The following is a 25,434-nucleotide window of genomic DNA, read 5'->3' on the forward strand; positions in this document are numbered from 1 at the left end:
CATAAGATGTGTAGCACCACTGTCCTCAACGGTATTCAAAGTATTTTGCAAGAAAAAGCTTGTCCATAACATATTTTCATTCTAAAGTGGAATCAGACAAGCTGCAATGACTGATTTCTCGTGAATACCTACAGGCACTCAGTGCCAAAACATATTTGACCGGTTGTTTTGATCCGACAGTTTAAACAAGCACCGAGGATCCTTGCAAATCCAAACAGTCAAGTATGTGTCGGCACTGAACACTTTGGAGTATAACAGCACTAAATTAGTTTAAGGTGTAAAGAAATATTATTGGTCCAAATAAAATTTGTGGATAATTTCCCAAAGAGGTAAATGATTCATACAAATTATTAATCTAACCGAGAAAATTTTAACATCTGACAGACAGCAGTTTAAGCCTTTCAGATATATTGCATATGAAGGGACCAACCAACTGTAAAACTGTGTCAAACAGTCAACATCCCAAAGAGTAAACGCAGTCTGATTTAACCGCATACGATTTATCCAGAATGAGTTACCACTGGTCTTTCGAACATTAGACTGAAATTAAAACTACAACAAAACGGGCAGGACTCTATAACTCCGCTACAAAAGGGCTTCGGAACAGCCAGACTCTAAAACAACTTCGTTTTCTTCCCAAAAAGGGGCAAGGACGACAACAGGGAAAAGTTGCGATAGGAAATGAAACTCAGCAAGCATTGACATAAGCTAAGCTACCCTTTTAATCATCAGATGCCTTGGGAGAATTTTCAGGAGTCTTCATAGCTGTAAATGCCTTACCTTTATCTTTATGTGCTGTAACAGCAGCTCGAAATTCCTCGACTATGGAACCATCCTTGAACTTCAAAGCAAAGGTGGAAAGCCCATCCTTCTTTTCATCGATACTGTTCATGCAGGCAAATGTTACACCTTTCTTCTCCATGTTCGTGAGCTTCATGTCTGGGTAAAGGCTTGCATTCAGAATTACCTTCCTAATTCCCTTGAGCCTCATGACAAGTCTGGCTTTCTCAGATTCAGATACATTAACTTTCAGATCTCCCTTTCCACGTTCCTTCCAGCCTCCATCAATAAATTCAAACAACGCAGCATCAGCAGTGAAAACCACTTTCTCATTTTCTTCCCCAGTCTCAACTGAAATCTCTTGCATTGGCGGGAAGGCACCACCATCACTCTTAGGTACAACTGAGGGCCCTGATGTGCCAAAGAGTGAAGAACTTCCATTACGCAAGAGACCAATACCAGAAGGCTCATCATTATTTGATCCAAAAAGTGAACTAGAGCCAGTACCCAATGCAGACCCATCCTTTGAAATAAGCCCAAATGAAAAACTGGATGTGGAGAACCCGGTTCCAGAGATATTTGTGAAGGCATTTTGGCTACTCGAAAGCTGTTGGAATGAGCTCAACGAGTTACCTTCCGGACTTGGATCAACATTTTCGTTTTTGTTATCTTTCTTATCTTCTCCATCTTTCTTATCTTCAATTTCAGCCTTTTCCTCTTCCTCATTTACTGCATCACCCTCATTTGTCTTATTTTCACCCACAGATGGTTCAGGTTGTTCCGTTGCCTCACTGGAAACTTCATTGTTCTCCTTCACAACATTCTCCTTATCTGCAGCAGAGTCATCCCCAGCTTGATCAGCCTGTTCAACCTTGCTTTCTGGCTGCTTATTATCCTCATCTGAAACTCGTGTCTCACTGGCAGGTGGTGCGCTAGCTGCAGCAGGGGCTGCAGTTGCTCCTGTTGGAGGAACCAAGCGTATACCAGCAAAAGGATTGGAAGTATTAGAAGCGGGGGCAGATGTACACGGCTGGCGACGAACCTTCACAATTCTTCTGGTGGCCAGCACCTCCTCACTGGCCCTCTTGAAAGTTCCAATCTCTGCATCAGAAGCATCGTCCTCGTCATCAAGGCCTGGGTTATCCCGAGACAGTTCCCTCCCAGCAGCTCGCTTCTTATTAAGTGGAAGGGCATTTTCCGAATCCGCCATTGACAAATGAATAAAAAAAATTGGATTAACCAGCCGGTGTATCAAGTATTTGGGAAGCCAATATCTGCATATAATCATAAATTGTAATTCTTCAGAGTCCAGATGAACATAGAACCACAGATACTAAACTCACAAATCATTTACTACCAAATGTAGATAAAACTAAACAGGTAAATTAATTAGAATGTACTAACAGCATTGAATAAGACCGCCAAGAATTGTAATACATCATGTCTAACCAAAGAAAGCTTCGATTATAAAGAATCTTAAAGTAAAACTAACAAACAAAGGAAAGAAAAGTTCCATGTCATCTAAAGAGTCAACCAAATTTGTCAACAGAACAACAGAGCTCAATACAACTCGGGATTTAACGTTTTATAAATATTCCAATAACTTAATAACAGAGAAGTGAGTTTTCTCCTCTTTGCATATAACTTGAAGCAAAAGATATTAAATATAAGTGATTACAAAACAACACATTTTTCTTATCCAAAATTGTTTTATTATATAAATACAGGCAATGGACGAAACAAATCGAAAGCTAATAACTGGAGCCCAAAGCATAAATCTAGAATTACAACTGCACATATATAAAAAAACCAAGCCAAACCCCTCAAATGAAACGTTGGAACTTGAAATTTGGAAAACACAAAAAAACATCAAACAAATCAAATACATCCACAAATTATTACAGTAACAAGGGCGCAAGAATGCTAAAGAAAGAGTCTCCAAAACTCCATTAAAGTGCAAGAGTATAACTATTAAAACAGCTAATTTAGAATTAATCAATTATTTGGGTCGTCACAAAGAACAAAAAAATTCCAAAACCTAGGTTGAAAATAACAGTTCAGTATGCTTCAAAATACCGGAAACTCTTTCTAATAACAGCGTCGAATTAAAAATTCTCTATGATTTTTTGGAAAATACTTTTAGCTACCAACAATTTCCTCAGCAACCAAACAAGAGTTAACAGCTAAAACCCACTTTCCAAGAAAATTCCAAAAACAGAAACCCTAATGGCAAATCACAATCCGCATAGAAAATATAAAAAAATAGCAAATCGAAATCGAAACAACCACAAGGAAGCCACATAATCCACCGAGAAGAAAGACCCAATATCACCCAAAAAATGAAATGATAAATGAAACCCCAAAATATTAAGTATATCAAACTGAAATTGCACAAACCCTAATTCAAAAATTGGGAATACAAGGATTTGGACTCACCGGGAGGCAAGGAGACGCAGAAGCAGAACCTAGAGAGAGAGACCCATAGACAAATGGGTGATTTTATTTTTGTGGTTTTCGAATTGCTTATATATATAAATGTTAAATTGCAGAGATTTATTTGGGAAAGCTTTGGATACGAAGGGTTTATTTTCTTTCCCCTTTTGATTTAATTGTGCGTGTAATCGAGGCCACTTTTTGACACGTGCGGTGTTTAGGGTCAGCGTGCCAACTTCCTTGATCCTGAGATTTGAAATTGGGCCTCCAGCATGTCCATGAAGGTCTTGGTTTTGTTGTTTTTTATTTCATTTTGCTCGAACTTTTTTTTTTTTTTTTTTTTTTTTAATTTTAATCCATATAGCATTTTTCTACATCCAGTTGTGGTGAAGCCACTGGCAATGATCTTCTCGATCAATCTTGTGATTGCACATAGTTCTTGATGTGTGCTCAAGAATCATATTAACGATTCCAAAGTGATGGACAAAGCATTGTTCAAAGTTTGTGGATCCGCTAAGATGATCAAAATCATTTTTTTTATTTGAAAATGTTTTGTTTTTATTTTTATGAAATTGTTCACTTTTGACATGAAATGTGCTTTTTTATTTTGTTCTTTTAATTTATTGGGCAAATGAATCTTTGTCGGCAATTACATATTGTCAGCCCAGTAACTTTAAAAGTTTAATAAATTTTATGTGGCTTTTTATTTTTAATTATTTATTGAAATTTAAATATTTATAAGTTAAAATATTCATAAAAATAAATTAGAATAATCTACTTAAATTTTATTTTCAAATAGTTACTGACAAACAAAATTAGGTTAAAATTATTATTTAATAATTTAAGCTAAAGTTTTAGGGAAATACCCCAAAATGGGACAATTTTTTAATATTGGGATAGAAATAGGACATTTTAAATATGCACAAGGTATGCATACGACATGCAAAACAATCAGACAGAAATATGATTTTTCTTACACCTGGAAATGACCAAATTATCCTCCCATGTAAATAGATTATCCAGAAATTTCAGCCTTCATTTCTCATTTTGTATAGAGAGAAACAGAAAGAAGAAAGACAATCTCTCTCACCCAATTCCAATTCAAAGAACCCTAACCCACCCATCTTCATCCAAGAGCTCTCTCTTTCTAACCCACCCATCTTCTTCATCCAAACTCTCTTTCTTTCTTTCTTTCTTTCTTTCTCTCTCTCTCTCTCTCTCTCTCTACACTTCCAATATGTACAAGAGCTCTCTCTGTAACCCACTCATCTTCTTCGATTTTTACCTTTCCATTTATAGGTTTTGTGAACTGAGTTTGCTTAATTTTGCTTTTCTGATTGATGGATTTTTGAAGTTGAAGTAATTGGTTTGGTGTTTCTTAGAGGAGACCCAAATCCTTCAATTTTTATCTTTTATTTTTTTTTATCATTTCTCTAATTTATATGTGGGTTTTCTTTTGTTATGTCTTCTCCCTCCCTCTGCTCCCTCTCTCGATCCAAATTTACAAGCACTAAAATAGGGTTTGGCTTTTGCTGCAATCAAATGAAAAAACATATTAAAGGTTAGTTGCCTTTTGTAGAAGAGATAAATTTGAGGGAAAATAGAGAAATCAAAGTGGAAAGAAGGAAGAGAGAAGGATATGGACAAAATTGTTTCGCATACTCGTTCGCTCTCTTCGTATTAAGCTCGCTCATACATTGTATGTACACAACATGCGCATCTTAAGCTCACAAATCTAAGCTCAACCCAAAAACTCATAGTTCACAACTCTCTCTTCAAAATCAGAAAAATGACGCAATCAGATAAATAACCCTAAACTTTATATGAAGAATCGAAGATCCATTAATTTGAATTTGGTATCAACTTTGATTGGGTTCAAATATTTCAAGGATTTGAAAGTTGCAGTTTGAATGGGTATGAAATAACCCAACTAAATCAAAGGAAATTGTTTTACGAACTCGTTCGCTTTTTTCGTATTGAGGGCCTGCCTCTGAATTAAAGGAAAAAGTAGTAAACTACGTTAATGCGAAGAGTATCAGTGATGTAAATACGCACCATATACACTATATGCACACCAAATGCACATAATATGTACAGTACATGCACATAATACGCACAGAGCGGGGGAAATTTTAACGGCAACATATTGGTATAGTGGATACAATTAAAACATAATTGTTACGTATATAAGGTTACAGTGATAGTTTGAAAAGTCTTGTTATGTATATCAACCACCACTTAACCGTGCACGTAGAAAATATGATATCTTGTTGTCGTTATTTCATGGACATGCATGATCCTTAACGTCATCTAGGCTTCTTTTTTTTCTTAATTTTGTTTTTCCCCGAGGCCAACTTGGTTGTGGTCATACTCGCTAAATTCTAGGGCACAACATACGTGCATCATAACTATTGAACATTCATCCTTCTCATATTAAGATGTAGACATGCACACCAAATGCACATTACGGAAAAAAATTTCACAAATTTCTGCAATTGGACACTTGAACCAAAAATTGTTCCATCCCAGTTTTCTAGCACATCAAAACTTGAAATTTATTCCACAACCCATACGCCCCAACATGAAACACCATCCCAGTTTTCTAGCACATCAAAACTTGAAATTTATTCCACAACCCATACGCCCCAACATGAAACACAAACCCTAATTTAACTTCTAAGTATTAATTTATCTTACAAACAACCCATTTATTACATAAATCCTTGATGAAGAAACTTGGAACTAAACACCCTACCTTACTATGCCTGCCAAAGCTTTAGTTGTTGGAAAAAATGGAACTTTCCATCCAAAACAGAAAATATGGTACAAAACCCAGCTCGCTCTTCTCACCTTTCTCTCGTATCCCTTTGTTCGAAATCAAAGATATGAGGTCAACCCAAAACCCAACTCACTCTTCTTGCCTCTCTATGGACTTGCCTCACTTCGAAATCAGAGCTCAGAGATCTGAGTTCAACCCAGAAACCCAGAGCTCTCTCAACAACCATCTCTTCCAAATGAGAACAATGATGCAATGGGCTGATGATTTTTAGTATTTATATGTGGGTATTTTAGTAATTTCGGTTTTGTGCATGGTGTGCATGGCCGGTTTGTCCTATTTATGTCCCAAGATTAAGAAATTGTCTCATTTTGGGGTATTTTCCAAAATTTTAAGCCATAACCATTGGAGAAGAAAATCAGTTTTTGGGTTATGGCTTAAAATTTTTAAGCTTTATCCCCAAGGGTTGGAGATGGTCTAAGGTAGAGTGGTAGCCACAATCGACTTGCAATAATATGGTTCAAATTCGTATTTTGTGAGAATCAAAACCTCACTTACAAGTGAAAAGGAATACTACTAGACCGTAGTACTAAGTGACATATCATACATATTTTTAGACTTACAAATACAAGAAGATCATATTTTGATCTAAACTAGAGAAAGTCATCACCTATCGTATTAGCATCTTTATAGGTGTGGTGAAATTGTATGTCATAAATTTGCCTCGATAGGTGCCATCTTGCATAAAAGAATGGACACAATATCGAATTTGTGATTGTAAACAACTGGCTCACGTTGGGATTGAATTGTAAAGTTTATTCTTATATATAACTGGCCAAGTCAGGACCGAAATTTTTATTGACTATATTGAGGTTATTGTCTTATAGAGTAATGCAGTACAGTATTAATCGACCACGCATATAATTGATACACATCATCAACTAACAGTTATGCCGTTAGTACCTCCAACACGACGCTACTCACAAAAACGATCTTTGTGTTGGCTGCGCCGGCCCAAAGACCAAAAACTCGACGGCAACCACCCTCTTTGAACCAAGAGGGATTTTGACCTCTTCAAAATTGCGAAGACTCCGAACTTTAGGGGAACTAGATGCTACAATCAGTGGCAGTTTTCAAATAAAGCAATGCATCTAGAGAGGGACGTGCAAAATTAGAAAAGTGGACTGCAAAAATCGTTTCCCATCACAGCAATGAACACGCATACATTGTTACGGTCTTGTTAGATGTTCCCAAAGGAACCGTAACAATGGTCCGTGTTTTCATTGTTACAACCACAAAAATCAATTGAGCATTATGGTCTAATACGAATGAGTAATGCTATTCATACCATATTTTCATATTATCTTAGATGACATCTGATGTGAACAGCCACATCATTTGAATTAATCAGATTTTTAAATTTAGTTCATTATTTAATAAACTAAAAATTAAAAAAAAACTAGTTAATTAAATTATGATTGTGAAATACGAGAAGTCTTTCTCCTTCATTTCCTTGGGTTTTACAAATTTTTCAAATGATATGGTTGTCCACATCAAATGCCATCTAAGGTGGTACATAAATGTGGTATAAAAGTATAGTATGAATAACATTACTCAATACAAACGGGGATAGAACGCTAACAGAAGCGAATAGCCGAAGTTGGTTGTATCATGCTAAAAATGTATATACTCTTATGAATACAGGTTTACAATATAACTCACATTTCAAGAATTCCCAAAACACGCAAAAAATAAAGAGTCAAGGGGAACCAAATATCTAAAATTTGAATGGACGACCTTGTATCCCTAGCTCAATTCTTTCTACATTCACAATGGCACGAGAAAAACTTCATGACGGGAAGATGGCCTCAAAAGAATATGTTAAAAACTGCAATCGGAAGAGCAAACTAACTACGGCTATGAAACTAATTTACGTTGTGCCCCATGACAAACTATAACTCGGGTACAAGCCACACCACCAGGTATCAGAGACAACCGATCCGCTACATCACCTCTTTGTCAGCCCCTTGCAGGAGACCTATCAGGAAAAAACAATGGAAATAGAAAAAAGAGATCATCGTAATGGCCAGTCACATCGGTACAATTATAACTAAATGTAACAGCTTTTTCATATGAACGAAGTGCTATGAAAATATTTCAAATTAAAAAAGCTGTTTGGATTCTTACGCAAGCATCAGAAATAAGAATGCGTACGGAACACAGCAGAAGTGTACGAATGATTTGGAATAGTCTTCATACACTTGATCAGTGATACGAATAAATTAGATTTTCCTACAACATATCAGTTTCATAGCTAACTTTTGCATGGAAAAAGAGCAGCGTGAATGGCTCCTGAATACTATAAAAATGTGAAGAAATTTATTCTGTAAAATGTGAAGAAACTATGAGTACTATAAAATCTGATGGCATATCCCAAGTATATATGAACCCTTTCTCACCTCTCTAAAGGATCCATACAGCTGGACCAGCAGCCTTCATAGGGACCTAGTGACGTGGTGTAAGCACTGCAAACAGTAAAAGATGAGAGAATTAGGATGCAAGAAAACAACCTGAACAAATAGAACACAAGCAAACAAGGGGAAAGCCAAAACAGCAAAAGGAAGTATCAAGTTACGTGAGAACTTAGGACAAAAAAGAAAAGGCTCCTCAAAATCCAATTTGTCTCTTCAGCGTTGGATTCTATTGAGTATTTGGTTTGAAAAGATGTTAGATTCCCAAGTCTCTCTCCTTGTGTAAACCCCCTCCCAACCAACAAGTAGAGTGGAAACTTCTTTTTCTTTAGGTTTATAAGAAAAAAAAATGTTGTAATGGCACTGTAAGCAGTCAAATGTTCAAAATTTGGGTTGCAGTTATTCCAACAAGACCGTAACTACTTAGAATAAGCTGCGACCCCCAAGTACATAATTATAATGTTGATTATAGGTACGAATAATATCCAATAATAGTTAGTAGAGAAGGTGGTAGAAGTAGTGGAATCAGAAAGTTGTCAGAATGGGAGTCAGAGATGGCACTTCAGAATCAATTAATCACCAGAGACAAAATTGGATTTTCACACTGGCCCAACCAATAGCTTTTTAGGCTGACGAGGTTCCTTCATTATTCGTACCCCACTCTTCGTCAGCCTCATTCCCATTAATGAGTTCAGCACCATCCGTAGAATCAGCATCCACCACAACAGCCTCCTCCTGGCTCCCTTCTTCTCCATCCTGTTCTTCAGTAGCCTGTGCCCCATTTTCTTCACCATTCTGTTCAGGAACCTGAAGCAAAACAGATCGAAAGGGGAAATAAAGCACTAGAGTTAAAAAGCCAATTCATAAAACAAATTGTTCATACGAAAGGAAATTTCAAACTGGCCTAAAATTTTCATCCACTGTATATACCTCATGATTTGCTTCCCCATTTTCAAGAGGCTCCTCCTCTTCCTCCAATTGCATATTCCTGAAAGCCTCCACAAGGGTGATGTGTGCTTTATCAACATGGTTTACGTACTCCTCTGCGGGAGGATAGACACCCCTAAAACAATCAAACGAAAATAATTAATACAGCTCAATAGAAGATGATATATCATATAATAAACCATGACTAAGGGCTGGTTTAGTATTGCTGTGCTTTGAAAAAACATGCTTCTGCTGTGTTGTGAGAATAAGCAGCTGTGAAATAAAGCAGCAGAGTGTTTGTTAAACTTTTTTGTAAAAGTGCTTTTGAAAAGAAAAAAAAGCAGTATTATAGTGTTTGATAAACTTTTATGTAAAACAGATGTGAAAAAAAGCTGGTTTTTCAAAGCTGAGTTTTGCAGCTTTGTGTTTTTGGCTTTTTTTTTCACCCAAAACTGTGAAAAAAAGCTGAAGCTGAATGTTTACCGAACATAAAAGCTGGGAGCTTTTTTTGATAGCCACTTTTTTTCAGAATCACCTCAGTACGAAACTCGGGCTAAGAGCAATTGACATCTCAAGGGAGATATCGTGAAGCCAAAAGAGAACATTTTCACAATAAGATATTGAGAAACTTGTGAACCAAATGATAGTAGGTACATAAATCCACACTCAGTGCATACACAAACACATGCACAGAATTTGCAGAGGTACCTTGTCTCTGCAGCTTTTGATTCAACAGAAAGAGCAACTTGCCAATCATCGAACAAATTCGGATACTCTTCAGGATCAGCTAAAGACTCAGCAGCTTTCGGATTAACCTACAGGTTAACATTGAATCAAAGTTAAGTTATTAGACAAGGACACGCAAGTGGATGCATATGTATGCATCCAATCCAATTACATATGTAAGTAATTACCATGCATCTGCACATGCATATGTGGTTCTGTGTGTATGCATGTATGTTATCTTGTACCGTTTCAGTAGAGTAGCCAAGTTGAGAAGCCATCTAATGAATTATACTTGAGCATAACAACATAAAATATGTAAACAGACATGCAAACATGTAAAGCTGCAACAAACCAAGTTAACCAACTATGGACGAAGTTAATCCACAGGAGTATTTTTTGAAAAATGAGATAGAAAACATGGAAACAAAAACTATTTTAGTGAATGTATCTGCAGATGTGTATAAAAAATGAGGCAAGTTAGCTTTTCCTTAACTTGAAAAGTAGAATTGCAACCCGAAATTTCCTAGAGAAAGAATATACATGTAAAAGGGAATGTTGCCGATACGTTTTTGGTAGCAATGTTCTAGATTCTAAAAACACAAAATAACATAAAAAGAAAAATAAGTAGTGTTATATGTCACAACCATGTTATATCTCTAAAAGGTGATATAAGACTGCCATGCCCACACATCATAACTGTTGTATCTAACAACAAACTGGTGTGAGTTTTCTATACGAGTTGCCATATCTACTTTTCTTAACACCAATTGAAGTCAAATAAGAACTGCAGACTTGAGCGTCAAAATAAGACAAGCGAAGCAATTTCATAATGTCACCTTGCTCAGGTCTTTTCTCCAAATAGTTACTATCTCGGAAACCTTGCCTGGAAGATAAGATCGAGCCATCAAAGCAGCCTCAGGTATCCGATTGCTGCAAAGAGAATGCTTTATTAATCATTAGTTTTTACTGCATTATTCTGTGTAGTCATATTTCAAGGGAACAAATAAGCAATCACCTTTCCACCAGTAACTCAAGGCACTCTTCCAATCGACCCAACATGAATAAACAAAGGAATGCAACATTGTTCTTCCCTTGTTCTTTAGCAAGGACTGCAAGCCTTGATATTCCTTCAGCATCTCCAAGAGAAGAATAGAGCAATAATAAACCACTCAAGTCCATGGCATGCTTTAAACATTCCTCGGCCATGTCTAACTGCAAAAATGTAATACACACAAAGAGATGTAATCAAAAGGTGCAAGTTACAATTGGTGGGGTGGGGATAGGATACGAGACAGATGCGGCTGTGGTTAAGGAATTAATATGCATATTATCAAGAAAAAGTAAGAATAAATAACCAACATACCTTTCCAGCAGACATAGCCAATTCACCTAACTGCTTCCATTTAGACTCACTTTGCACTTCAGTGGCAATTTCCTGCAAGAAACAACATGAATATTCACTTGGAAATAAACAATATCATTCATTCTAACGACTACAACACATAAAAACCTAACATCAAAGTTATGTCTCCTTGGACTTACCTTTGCAATTTCTAATCTACCAAGCTGTATGGCTAGTTCAAATCTGTAATCAGGATCGGTAGCCACTTCAAGTGCTTCCTCTATCATACCTCGTGATTCCAAGAAACGAGCCACACTACAAGAACAGGAAATTATCCATTAGGATTGAAGCAGTCATCCATTTATCAAACTTCAATTTCAATCCATGATCATTAAAACATAGAGAAAGTTGAACTTTCAAAGGGAAACACCACAGAACATGTTAAGATCGTAACAACAAAGCATCGTATTTGAAATTTAAATTTGCCATTGAAATCTGGAAAGTACAAAAACATTGCAATGGAAGTTTCTACTCAAGTCCTATATAATCAGCGTATGGAAAGAAATATTACTGAAATTGTAAACTAGTACAAAAGATCAAAGTTTTCCACACGTCTGCAAAGAATATTACTACTAAATTCATTTCAGTGGGTGGAGGCAAAATTTGTGTATCAGAAGTACCAAGTGCCAATTAAAGGGCTTAAATTAAAAATTAAAAAAATATACAAAGAGTTGTGATCCATTTGGAACACTTTCATCGTCAGTTGTTTTCCTAATCCTATTGACTGAAATGCAGTTATATTCCCAAGCCACATATACAACATTTCACAGATATAAGGGGACATCTGATGCCATTATGCCAAAGTCACTAATAGGTACCTGTTATGGTGCTCTTTAGGAATTGACGGCAGAACTTCATTGGCCCTTTCAATGTCTCCACGCATCACAAGAGTCTTATATTCGATCAAACTCAGAAGTAGTGTGTACCCCATAACACTGCAAAGTTTAAATATAAAAAGAAGAAAAAAAAAAAAAAAAGACAATATAAGATGCTTAATGTTGTAGATGACCATCATGATTTCCAATAACACAAACCAAAAGTGCACTCACTTGAACTCTTTGTCTATCAGATACACCCGACTTTGATTGGCAAGATAACCCAACAAGTACATTGGTCGGTCTAAATGAAACATTGTGGTTACCTCACCACCAACACAGTAATTAAGTCTCCAGGAGGAGTTGTTGTAAATGAAACAATCCCCAACCCATAAACCAGTCCTGACACGTTCATTCATTTCATGGAGAAGCTCAAAAGCATCTTCAACACCTTGTTCATCTACAGGCCTTCCGCTATCTAAGTATGAAGAGACTACATCCCGCTGCACCATTATCATATGCAATGTCACAAACCATTACTTCAAACCATTTTATGGAAGATGAATGATGAAAAGCTAAATAATGGGGGGAGGACGAAGAACCCAATTAGCAAAGATGCTTACATTGTATTTCAAAATGTAGAATGATGTGTCACTGGCAATAGCCACTAAATCACCACTATCAGCCCAATAGAGATTCTGACAAGTTCAAAAGAAATATAATTAAAGAAAAATGAAAACAGCAATTACAGGCTATTTGAGATAGGTAGGGGAGACTCACTTTAACAGTTACATCAATTCGCCGAATCAATCTGCATTCGGCCCAATCATAAAAGCAAATAAAATCATTTGAGCACATTGCCAATAAAGTTCCCCCATAAATATGTTCAGCCGAAAATGTAGGTCGAATACTCCTCTTCTCCTGAAATATGCCACTTCCATCAATAAAAACACATGTTCTCTAACAGAGAGTTATTAAAATCTACAATCATAGTAATAGAAGTTTTAAGGTGATATCTAAGATCCCGCAACAACTATAACCAAAATGCTGAAATTAATGACAAGTTGCAGTATAAAGGGATTACAATAGCAGCAAAGAATTGACAGCTACTAATATATTCAAGATAAACATTTTGAAACACAAAAATTAAGAAAAAGAATAAATAAATAAAGTTTTCTGTGTTGAACTTTTAACAAGACATAATGCACGTTGACAAACTAAAAAAATAACAAACCTGGAAGTTTTTAGTGAAAATCTTAATCTTTGAAGTACTCTCTCTAACAGCATATTCTCCATCCGTTGACCAAGCAAATTCCAAAGCAGAACCAAATGAACGATTTCTCCAGGCTAAAGCAGTATAAATAATGTACTCTCCATCTCCACAAACAACAACAAACCTCCCATTGGGATTATGCCTTAAGCTCTGTAAACAAAAAATTGAGCAGTGAGAAATCAGCATGTATTGCACGCACACCCACCGAACTGAAAAACATCAAACAATAACCAATACACAGGAAAATTTGCATTCTGCAATTTAAAGCGGGAAACAAGAAGCCAGTATGAGGAAACTACAGTAGCAGACTTGAAAGTCTATCACCATCCATTCAAAACAGGATTGTCTGGAGACACATCCCCTCATCTTCCCTTCCCAAGTAAAAATGATAGGTTGCAGCAGACAATATTGAAACTAAAAGATGTAGCTCTCAAGAAAGGAGCAGAAACTATTAGCATAAAAATATTGAGATCACAAAGAAATTTATACAGAAGCTTCAACCAAGAATGTATAACATGATAAACTTGACGACATCAGAACAAGACGAGAAAGATACAGAAAAATCAACAGATATGAAATCAGAAGACGATTGAAAAATAAGAATAAAAGAAAACCTCACCTGAGGGTAAAGATCGCATGTACCCAACTCCTTAACAGCCAAAGGCAATCTCTCTCCATCGGTAACCTATAGAGTATAGCAAAAATAAAACGACTGATGTCAACTACCAAAGAGGAAAGGGGAGCGAGCAGCAAAGATAAAAGGTTGATCTGAAAGCGCTTAAACCTCAAAATCAGCTCCCACACTCTTAATGTTCACAGTTTGAATTTCATTATGCTTAGCCCAAATGATCTTTCCACTATTGTCCATACTTGCAACAGGTACTTCACGGCCAAGTTTTACCATAATGGTTCCTTCATCATAACCAATTACAACCCTGACCAAGTTTATGAGTAGAACAAAATCATTTTGAGTACAGTTCATAAAGGATAATACACGTGCAGCATTGAAATTTGAAAAACATACCGCCGAACTTAACTGGGTCCATTTTCTTACAAATTTCAAGCAAATAATAAAAATTTCAACAAAAAGTAAGGGGCACCTATTTATATAAGTCCAATAAAAGGGCAAGTATCTATGATTTCCAAACTCACCGCCTTGAACTCTTCATGTATCCAATAGCCCAAACTCTTTCAAGCCCATAATTCAATGTGTTCTCAAGCCTGTAGATGAAGCACACATTATCATTGGCCTTGCCATTCAATGATTTGAAAATAGAGGAATTAGTTCGAAAATATTAACATTCAAGAAGTTGAAATAACTTCCAAGTTTTTTTTCAAAAAAATAAAGCAAAAATTTTGAACATTCAACCAAAGTATATAGCATCCTAGGACGTGAGATGTAGAAATGTTGCATGGAACAGGAATTACCTGTAAGTGGTTGAATGCCATATTCGAACTGTTCCATCCTCCGACCCTGTTATTATAATAGGAAGCTCAGGATGGAAACATACAGCAGAAACATTGTGTGTATGGCCTTCAAGTGTCTGGACACAACTTTTGGTTTGATAGTCCCACACCTGTTTCCATATTATTATGCATTAATTTTTCCAAATCATAACAAAGATATGCAATAAAGAATTACTGAAGAAAAAGGTTGGTAGACCTTAGCAGTGTGATCATCAGATCCAGTAATCAGATAAGGCTTATCACCACCAGTAAAGTAATCGACACAATTTACTCCTTTCTGATGGGCATCCAATGTAAAATTTGGGTCTGGGGAGCCTAGATTCCATATCTGGGAAAAAAAAGATATGGAGAAAAAAAAAACCAGTAACATAATTAGCACAATTATACAAAAACAGTGTAGACTATGCAAGGAAGGCCAGACCATGCCTGCATACCTTTATGGTGCGATCAAGAGATGCACTTGCAAATGTGTTGGTATCTTTTGGATTGAATGTCACTTGCATAACATAATGGGAGTGTCCTTCAAATATCTGAGTACAAACCCAACCCTTGTCCCAATCCCAGAGCTTGATAAGCATATCATCGGATGATGATAGTACATAAGGGAGTGTAGGATGGACAGCCACACATCTAATGTAGTCTGTATGTGCCTCAAATACTTTAACCTTATCCATTGTATTGTAATTGTATACACGAATGAACATGTCATCAGCTCCAGCAACAACCCATTGCTTGCGTGAGATAAATTTGGCTGATCTAACTGCAAACCAGTGACTTAGACATTAAAGCATGATGATGATATTACTAAGCAAAATTCCAGTAAGAATATCTATTGAGCTCAAATATTTGCAAACAGGCAAAGTAAATACCTGGTAACTCTGTGACCTCAAAAGACTTAGCCATGGTCTGAAACAGTATCAAAAAAATGCAAGTTAGCATATTCTTACTGGAACCAAATAAAGAAACCTAAATATCAAAAGCTCACTATAAGTTTAAGGCAACTGTCCAAGGAAGGGATGCTAAACATTTTCTTTTTTTGGATAGTGCTATTCACACACCCATTTTAACCTTTCACACACCCTTGTTAATTTTTAGCCGTTGATCTTGTTCAATTCATTCGATCTAACAACCGAAAATTGAGAGGGGTGTGTGAGAAGTAAAATTGGGTGTGTGGATAGCACTACCTTTTTTCTCATAGCAGAATAGAACAATACCACAAAAGATACTGTATCAATCACAACAAACAAATTTCTTTAAAGTAGATCAAATACATTTAGGAAGAAGATTTGTGAAATGATCACTGTAACCATAAAGTTTCTGATAGCTACATGTGCTCAGTGTACATAATAACCAAAATGAATTCTAAACAGCAGACAAACCATGTCATGATACAGTCCAAGATCAGTAAATCACTAATTGCTTCCTTGCCTTTAATTTGGCTTTTAGTACATGTACACGGTTAAGGATGTGCATATGTGATCTCATAATTGTACAAGTTCAAATACTTCATTTCTATCTCTTTCGGTTCAAACCAAAAGACTTGTTTAACAAGTGATGAACCCAATCATACTGACCAACGAGTTCAACTGTTATGGCGCAACAATCACTCTAAGATAGTTGCATATTCCGCTTAAGATCAAGCTTTACACGTACTTCAGAAATGGCTTAAAATTACAATAAGATAAAGGACCAATCATGATCATCATTAACATGACTTGATATACAAAGAGCAAAGATGACTATTATACAGTATAACTTGGTCTCGGAAATGCTAAGTTGTGGGAATAGATCTATATCATACCTGCGTCTGGTAGTTCCAAATACAAACAGTCCCTGAATACAAACTTGCCAAAATCCTGCAGTGAAATTATCATTGAACACATTAATGGTAAACCACAAAACTACAGTTTCACCAAATTAACATGGATCCTATCCTAACTAAATGGCAGGAGAACCAAAGTGCTCACAACAACTCATTTCTAATGGAAATTAAAATAATAACTAGTCCTCATTTAAAATTAACTACACAGACAATCATGAAATGTGAAAACAAAAATAAAAGAAACTAGCACTGCCATGGCACCCCAGCCAACGGGTGCTGCCTCATGCAAAATGCAGGCCACATCCACTTTAATATGAAAAAGACTATGCCAAAAGAGTATTAGGTTGGCACCGCTACTCCCACTAACGAATCGTCAATAGCCTATTGTTTCACAAAAATGTCAAGGATCCTATCCTAATTTGAGTGGCAAGCGCATCCTCATAGTGTAAGATGTACAAAGAAAAAATAAATATGAGAGACATCAGGAAGAAGAGCTCGGGTGCATGGCATTGCTCTTATGACTTGCTAATCTGTTACTAATTACATTTTTAATATCAAATTTAAGACAATACTAAATTAATACAGAAGACAATGCAGTTACCATGGTTCTGTTGGATGCAGATCCACAGATTTTACTCTCTCTGATCTTTGAGCGAGTTTTCTCTGAACCAAAAGATTTATATTAGACCATTTCCCACACAATTCAAAATATAACTCTATTAGGATCGAGAACCCGAGATCGGATCCACCTATCAGAACGAGATTAAAGGAATTAGATATAAAATTACCTTGATTTCCAGTCTGAGAGGCTGTTAACACATTGCAAAAACAAAGAAAACCAATCAGTGCAAAATCAAAACACCAAATCTCAAACAAGCTTACAAACTCCGATATCTACCGGGTTACGGATACGGTAAATAACAATGCAGAATTGATATTTAACCACATTGAACACCAGATCTCGATAAATTTCAAGTTATAAAGTGCCCCGTTTGATCGCCGAGAAACGAAATCAAACGAAAAATGGAGAATTGAGAAAACGTCGAATTCCATGCAACCAAACAAAGCCTAAGAAATTGTAACAGTCTCAGTAAAATTGATGCAGTTCGTCAAACAATGAGAAATTGGCACCAAATCGAAACGGATTTGAATCAGATCTAAGATGCAGTCTAATGTGGGCAACGTTCAGGGAAGCCGGAAGAGATCAAAGGACTCACCATTTTCGCAGAGCTCCGGCCGAGATCACAGTTGGAGAAACCCTAGCGATCCAGGTGATCCAAGCTCAGAGAGGGAGAGGAGGAGAGGGAGGGAGGGAGGGAGAGAGATTTCGGTGTTTTTGCATATGGAGAGAGAAGAGGGCTCTCTGTCTGTAAATACGAGAGCGACCAAAAGCATTGCGGTTGAGTGTGTTATTTTACGATAGTGCCACTAGTGGGGCAAGCCGGCTCGCGGTTTTGGCCCGCAAAGGTTGTTGTTGATCGCGGGAAGGGATTGGTCAACGGTGGAAATTTGCCGAGTGGTTGCTCATTTGGTGTGAGGGGTGGATGTGGATCTTCTGCGGATTCATTTTCTAGGAGAGGATCTTCCTCATCAATCATCCTGGACCGTTAGATTTTTATCCAACGGCTACAAACAGGGGATCCCTTTAAAGTTATAATGATTGTAGCCGTTAGATAAAAATCCAACGGTTCAGAATGATTGATGAAGAGGATCCTCTCCATTAGCTCAGGAGACGATCCAAGTCCCACTTTCTAGATCCCTAGGATTATCACATCTTAATCGTTTATCGGATATCGTGCGATCAGTTTTCGTCAGGTACTATTTGTGTTTAAATTTAAATAAAAAAATCAAATGATTTATGACCTCACGATGCACGATTAATGACTAAAATGTGAAGATTCTTACGATCCCCAAGATCTGGATGGGATCCAAATCCTGAGGGGTGTGTGCTTGTGGCAATGACATGGATGTTGTGCTGGCACATTACAGCCCACTTTAATGTGTGTTTCTCTATGAAGTATGAAGGATACGATGGAATTGTTGTGCCTGTTTCTGATCTGACGACCATATATATAATGGCGTAATAGAGCAGTTAAAACTGTTCATATTTATCTTTAAGAACGGTTGTAACCGTTCATGTGATCAGTTTTATCCTTTCAGAAAAAACTGAATGCAAAAATCAAAAATGTAAAAACGATACTTGTGTTTTTCGTCCATCCGAGCCCAAGCCCAAGGCCCATCTTTGACATTTAATATATGCACCCAAAACCTCCAAGTCTAAGGCCCAAGGTCCATAGCTTTGGCCCAAATCATTTCAAACTATAAGTGAGTGAACTCATTTATAAAGGTGAAGTTCTAAAAAGGTTTGGGCGATGTGGGACTTGGAGTCCCATATAAACACAAGTTCCAACAATACCCCACATTTTCTATTCAAACTCTAGCAATACCTCACATTTGAATTGAAAATAAGATACTAGCTAAATTAGTAACGTCTTTCCAGAGAACTTAGATATAATATGCATCGGGATAGGTGTCTTTTGGACTTGAACCTTCTCTAGTGAGTACTTATCGGTTTTACCTAATGAAGCAGTGAATTTACTATCTTGAACTGATCATTCTTAGTAGTAAAATTGAAACAATAAGTATCACACATATCACATCTTGACACACTTCAATTCATACGATTGTGTTCATTTTGGTCCTGAACATATCCTGATTTCATGAGACCTTTAGAGAATTGTAGCCATACCAATTCTTAAAGATGCGACCCCACATCAATCTTATATAGGTAATGCTAATAAAGAATATCATGTTCTATTCATCTTAACCATAAGGTATTAGCATTATTAAGAATAGTTATTCACCCTCTTCGTCTTACAGGCAACACACTGTTTTCCATCATAAGAATGAGTAAAGATTGTGTGTTTCTTACTTTGAGTTTTCCTCAACTAGTTTGCCTATTGAACCTAGACTATGGGATCTCCAATTAGCTAGGTTAGGTTTCCGTCAAGTTATAACTCATTGAGTTGGCTTTAAACTCATTCCCCTCGATGTAAATACCACTTGATCCTTGGATATGCCTTTTGTCAAAGGATCGGCAATATTCTCCTTAGATTTAATATAATCAATGGAAATAGTTCCATTCTTGAGTAGTCGTCTAATGGTCTTATGTCGTCACCTTATATGTCTCAACTTCTCATTATATTCAGTGTTTTTGGCTCGACCTTGTGTAGCTATGATGTCACAACTTATACATATTGCAATCACAGGCTTGGGCCATAATGGAATATCTTCCAGAAAATGTTTAACCTATTCAGCTTCATCAGCAGCTGTATCTAAGGCTATAAACTCTGATTCCATTGTTGAATGTGCTATACATATTTTCTTGGATGATTTCCATGACACAGCTGCTCCACCAAGTGTAAATACGTATCCACTTGTGGATTTACTGTCTGTATTCCCTGAAATCCAATTTGCATCACTATATCCTTCTAATACTGGGGGATATTGAGTGTAATGCAAACCATAGTTCATTGTATGCTTTAAGTATCTTAATACCCTTATTAAAGCATTCCAATGATCTCTTCCAGGATTACTTGAATACCTACTTAGTCAGCTTATTGAATAAGCAAGATCAGGTCTTGTACAATTCATAATGTACATCAAGCAACCTATAACTTAGGTATACTCCAATTGAGATACGATATCTTCTTCGTTTTTAGTAAGTTTATGAATGGGATCAAAAGGAGTTACTGCAGGTTTACAATTATAATGTCCAAACCTTTTTAGAACCTTTTCAACATAATGTGATTGAGTTAGGACGTATCCATCTGAATTCCTTACAATACGAACTCCAAGAATCACATCAGTTAATCCCATATCTTTCATATCAAAGCTAGAATTTAGCATTTTCTTTGTGGAGTTAATCACATCTTTGTTTGTTCCCATTATAAGCATGTCATTAACATATAGACATACAATAACACAAGCATTTTTCATTTGCTTAACATAAATGCATTTATTACTTTCATTGATTACAAATCCATTCGTAATCATATTATGATCGAATTTTTCATGTCATTGCTTAGGCGCTTGTTTGAGTCCATATAATGACTTAATCAACTTGCAAACTTTCTTTTCTTGACCTTTGACAATGAAACCTTCAGGTTGTTCCATATATATTTCTTTGTCTAATTCACCATTTAGAAATGCAGTCTTAACATCCATTTGATGTATCTCGAGATTGTACACAGACGTTATAGCTATTAATAACCTTATAGATGTTATTCTAGCTACTGGTGAATAAGTGTTAAAGTAGTCAAGTCCTTCTTTTTTACGATACCTTTTGGCAACTAAACGAGCTTTATACTTGTCTATGGTACCATCCGATCTCAATTTCCTCTTGAAATTCCATTTGTGTCCTATTGGTTTATTTCCAGGAGGCAAATTAACCAATTCCCAAGTATTATTTTGCATGATAGATTCTATTTCACTTTGAATAGCTTCTTTCCAATAAGGTGCTTCAGATGATTCTAATGCAGCCTTATAAGTTTGAGGCTCTTCTTCGGTTACAAAAGTGAGGAAATCAGGACCAAAATCCTTTGCAATTTTTGCTCTTTTACTCTTTCGGGTTTCCAAATCTTGGCTTTGAACTCTAAAAGTTGAAGCATGATTATCGTCATCATTTCTTGTAGTAACCTCATGTACTTTTTTGTTCAAAATATATGACCTATCTTTATAAGGAAAAATTTCCTCAACGAACTCAGCTTCTGCAGATTCAAGTATAGTATTTATATGAATGTCTGCAATTTCAGTTTTATGAACCAAAAATCTATACACCGAACTATTTTTGGCATGACCATTAAATAGACAATCCACTGTTTTTGGTCCAAGTTTTTGTCTCTTCGAAAGAGGCACTTGGACTTTTGCAAGACAACCCCACACTTTCAAGGTTTTATATGTAGATAACCTACCTTTCCAGATTTCATAAGGAGATTGATTAGTCTTCTTATGTGGAATTCGGTTCAAAATCATGTTTGCAGCAAGGAGTGCCTCACCCCATAAATAATGTGGTGCACCAGAACTGTTCAACATGGAATTAATCATATCCTTCAATGTACGATTTTTTCATTCAGCCACTCCATTTTGTTGAGGAGTATATGGAGCTGTTGTTTGATGTATTATTCCATGTGTCGAACAAAATTCTGCAAAGTCATTAGATTCGTACTCACCACCTCTATCCGAGCTTAAGACTTTTATTCTTTTGTCTAGTTGATTTTCGACTTCGGCTTTAAATGACTTAAACATGTTTAAAGCTTCATCTTTACTATGAATTAAATAGATATAACAGTACTTGTTGCAATCATCAATGAAAGAAATATAGTAGTTCTTTCCTCCACGAGTTGGTGTGGATTTGAAATCACAAAGATCATTATGGATTAAACCAAGTATTTCGTTGGATTTTTCCACTGATTTATATGAGTGTCTTGCATATTTAGATTCTGTGCATATCTCACATTTAGATACTTTGTTCATGGAACATTTGGGCAATAATGTAGAGGACTCAATCAAGTAAGCAAAAGAAACATTAGGCTTGTTATTATTATTAATAGCATTAGCAGATAGTACATTCAGTTTGAAGAGCCCCTCAGCTAAGTAGCCCTTTCCCACATACACCCCACCCTTGGTGATTACAAACTTGTCAGATTCAAACACAATGTTGAAACCTTTGTTACTCAGAAGCGATCCAGAAATTAGGTTCTTGCGAATATCAGGAATATGCAAAACATTGTTGAGTGAAAGCTCTTTTTCAGAAATGAGTTTGAGCGTCACTTTTCCCTTCCCCGCAACGACAGATGCAGTTGCATTTCCCATGTATAGATTTTCTCCACCATCAACAAATTGGTAAGTAACAAATAAATTCCAATCAGCACACACATGCCTTATTGTTCCTGTATCAACCCACCAGTCATTGGAATTAGTCAATAAATTGACTTCAAAAACAACAGCAACAAACGTGTCTTCTGCAGCATTTGCTTAATTGGAACTCCCAAAATTTTGATCCTTCTTGTGGCAGCAGTCCTTTGCCTTATGACCTGTCTTTCCATAAACCCAGCAACTTCCTTTGATTTTCTTGAAGGTTTTCCCTTTCACAACAGTCAGTGCTTTCTTTGCAGCATCTTTGCCTTTATTTTTCTGATGGTGCCTTGCCTTGTATGAGTCATTTCCTTCCACAACATTAGCTTTTGCCTCCAGCGATAAGACATCATACTTCTCATTTTTGTGATGATCTTCATCTACACGCAGTTTGAGAATCAACTAATCCATATTCATGTCTTCAGTTAGATGCTTTAGATAAATCTTAAAGTCCTTCCAATTTGAAGGCAGTTTCTCTATAATAGAGCCAACCACAAATCCTTCTTTCAGACCAAGATTTTCTTCATCTAACTCATGAACAATCACTTAGAGTTCTTCAACTTGCCTGACAACAGACTTGGTGTCACTCATCTTGTAATTCAAAAATTTTCCAATTACAAACTTCTTGGAACTTGCCACTTCAGACTTGTATTTCTTATCCAAAGACTCCCATAGTTCTTTCGCTGTCTTATATGATGAATAAACATCATACAAAGAGTCATCTAAAGCATTCAGAATGTAGTTCCTGCATAGAAATTCACTGTGAGTCCAGGCCTCTATAGCCTGTAGAATTTCAGCAGGAATATCTCCCTCTTCTGGTGTTTTGGGGGCCTCAAAAGTAATCACATGACCCAAGTTCAGAGTTGTTAAGTAGAACAACATCTTCTGTTGCCAATGTTTGAAATCAACTCCCTTGAACTTCTCAGGTTTCTCAACGTGTTGCTTGACGACACCAACATTTGATTGATCCATGGTTTCATATAGAAGAATTTCTATCTTAGATTGTTAGAACCAATCAAATGTCAAGTGTATAATATATAACAATTTGCACAGTCTTATTTCAAATGAAGAATTTAATAACAACTACAATATATCAAAATATAAACACTTAATGAAATTGTATATAAAATCACAAATCATTGACTTGTTCATTGAAGATAGAGGTTTGCAGAAGCAATCTCTTAAGACAGAAATTCATCCCTACATCAGTGCAGCAGTTCAATGGACGTCTATCTTGCAGGATACAACTATCTAATCCAAGTTCTTGCACTCAAACTTGGATTCTTGGCGAATTTGTTGTGTGTTTCTCTGTGAAGTATGAAGGATACGATGGAATTGTTGTGTCTGTTTTTGATCTGACGGCCATATATATAATGGTGTAATAAAGCGGTTAAAACCGTTCAAATTTATCTTTAAGAACGGTTGTAACCGTTCATGTGATCAGTTTTATCATTTCGAAAAAAAACTGAATGCAAAAATCAAAAACGTAAAAACGATACTTGTGTTTTTCGTCCATCCGAGCCCAAGAACCCCAAGGCCCATCTTTGACATTTAATATATGCACCCAAAGCCTCTAAGTCTAAGGCCCAAGGTCCTTGGCTTTGGCCCAATTCATTTCAAAATATAAGACCAACTCCAATGATGGGCTAAAAACCAAATTACCCCCCAAAATTTCCCCCCAAACGCACTCCAACCCAAGGGGAAATTTTGAGCTAAATGCTAAATGCTAAACCAATGCCAAATTCCTCCCGACATTTAGCCCAGAAATCGGGGTGGACTTTACCCAATATTTATTAGAATTTAAATTTTTTTAGATTAAAATGTTCATAAAATTAATTTACGATAGTCTACATATTAATTTTTTTTTTAAATTTAATTTAACAAAAAAAAAAAAAAAACCTAAATTCATTCTTTAATAATCTCGGGCTAAAATTTTATGGTAGAATGGTTAGAGTAGAAAAGCTGTTTTTGGGCTAAAAGCTAAATTTTTCGAGCTAAAAAATTTGACTTTTAGCCCAATCATTGGAGATGGTCTAAGTGAGTGAACTCATTTATAAAGGTGAAGTTCTAAAAAGGTTTGGGCGATGTGGGACTTGGAATCCCACATAAACACAAGTTCCAACACATATAAACATATCCTAGTCTATTAACAACCTCGATTGCAAAGAAAAAGGATCACTGTATTTATTCAAAAAGCAAACAAATACAGAAGCTCTTTCAATTTCTAAAACCTTCCAAAACTTTCCTCTATAACCAATGAAATATCATCCCTAAGTAAACCAAGCATGCTCCTTGAAAAAACCCTAGGCTTAGTTTCAAACTTGGCAACAAAATTTCACAAAGGAAACATCATGGGCATACATTCATAAAGTGTAAAGAGATTCAGTTCGGTTCGGTTTTCGAACCTCCAAAACCGAAATCGAACCAATAAGTTTTGGTTCAGTTTTTTTCCGATTTTTGATTTGGGTTCAGTGTTCGGTCCCTCTTTTTTTTGTTCTTTGAACCCACCCCTAACCATTTATTTAGTCATTTTAGCCTTTGTATTTTTAACTAAAAATTAATATATGTAAAACCTATTGCAGTCCTATTGGATTAGGAATGTGATTGTTTAAATTCTAATGTATCT

General features: G+C 36.2%; 3 protein-coding genes across 6 annotated transcripts; all 3 read right to left on the reverse strand.

Annotated features, from left to right (window-relative positions):
• Positions 1 to 465: 465 nt before the first annotated feature.
• Positions 466 to 3,371, reverse strand: LOC137749593 (nuclear pore complex protein NUP50A-like). 2 transcript variants are annotated; one of them, XM_068489713.1, is made up of 2 exons: positions 3,217 to 3,371; positions 466 to 2,054 (listed from the first exon to the last, which is right to left on the reverse strand). In XM_068489713.1, exon 2 carries the CDS (start codon positions 1,988 to 1,990, stop codon positions 722 to 724), a length of 1,269 nt encoding a protein of 422 aa, XP_068345814.1. In that variant the 5' UTR covers positions 1,991 to 2,054; positions 3,217 to 3,371; the 3' UTR covers positions 466 to 721. The 2 variants fall into 2 exon arrangements, with proteins under 2 accessions (XP_068345814.1, XP_068345813.1); XM_068489712.1 differs by lacking the exon at positions 3,217 to 3,371 and having other exon boundaries at positions 466 to 2,083.
• Positions 3,372 to 7,653: 4,282 nt separating this feature from the next.
• Positions 7,654 to 18,252, reverse strand: LOC137707815 (coatomer subunit beta'-2-like). 3 transcript variants are annotated; one of them, XR_011064734.1, is made up of 25 exons: positions 18,110 to 18,252; positions 17,681 to 17,701; positions 17,494 to 17,555; positions 16,872 to 16,926; positions 15,940 to 15,976; positions 15,505 to 15,830; positions 15,267 to 15,398; positions 15,032 to 15,180; positions 14,756 to 14,824; positions 14,388 to 14,538; positions 14,223 to 14,288; positions 13,565 to 13,753; positions 13,111 to 13,251; positions 12,954 to 13,028; positions 12,565 to 12,833; positions 12,334 to 12,450; positions 11,656 to 11,770; positions 11,477 to 11,548; positions 11,129 to 11,325; positions 10,950 to 11,043; positions 10,096 to 10,202; positions 9,391 to 9,523; positions 9,075 to 9,267; positions 8,449 to 8,514; positions 7,654 to 8,027 (listed from the first exon to the last, which is right to left on the reverse strand). XR_011064734.1 is itself a non-coding variant. In XM_068446731.1 (25 exons), the coding sequence occupies exons 1-24, from the start codon at positions 18,110 to 18,112 to the stop codon at positions 8,495 to 8,497; spliced, it is 2,751 nt and encodes a 916-aa protein (XP_068302832.1). In that variant the 5' UTR covers positions 18,113 to 18,252; the 3' UTR covers positions 7,654 to 8,027; positions 8,449 to 8,494. The 3 variants fall into 3 exon arrangements, 1 of the variants encoding a protein (XP_068302832.1); XR_011064733.1 differs by having other exon boundaries at positions 9,041 to 9,267; XM_068446731.1 differs by having other exon boundaries at positions 9,117 to 9,267.
• A 2,717-nt stretch (positions 18,253 to 20,969) lies between these two features.
• LOC137708968 (uncharacterized) lies at positions 20,970 to 23,780 on the reverse strand. Its single transcript, XM_068448121.1, has 4 exons — positions 23,370 to 23,780; positions 22,988 to 23,210; positions 22,409 to 22,843; positions 20,970 to 21,694 (listed from the first exon to the last, which is right to left on the reverse strand). The coding sequence occupies exons 1-4, from the start codon at positions 23,778 to 23,780 to the stop codon at positions 20,970 to 20,972; spliced, it is 1,794 nt and encodes a 597-aa protein (XP_068304222.1).
• Positions 23,781 to 25,434: the final 1,654 nt, after the last annotated feature.

This window comes from Pyrus communis, chromosome 11 (assembly GCF_963583255.1).
Source record: "Pyrus communis chromosome 11, drPyrComm1.1, whole genome shotgun sequence".
Lineage (NCBI taxonomy): Eukaryota > Viridiplantae > Streptophyta > Magnoliopsida > Rosales > Rosaceae > Pyrus > Pyrus communis.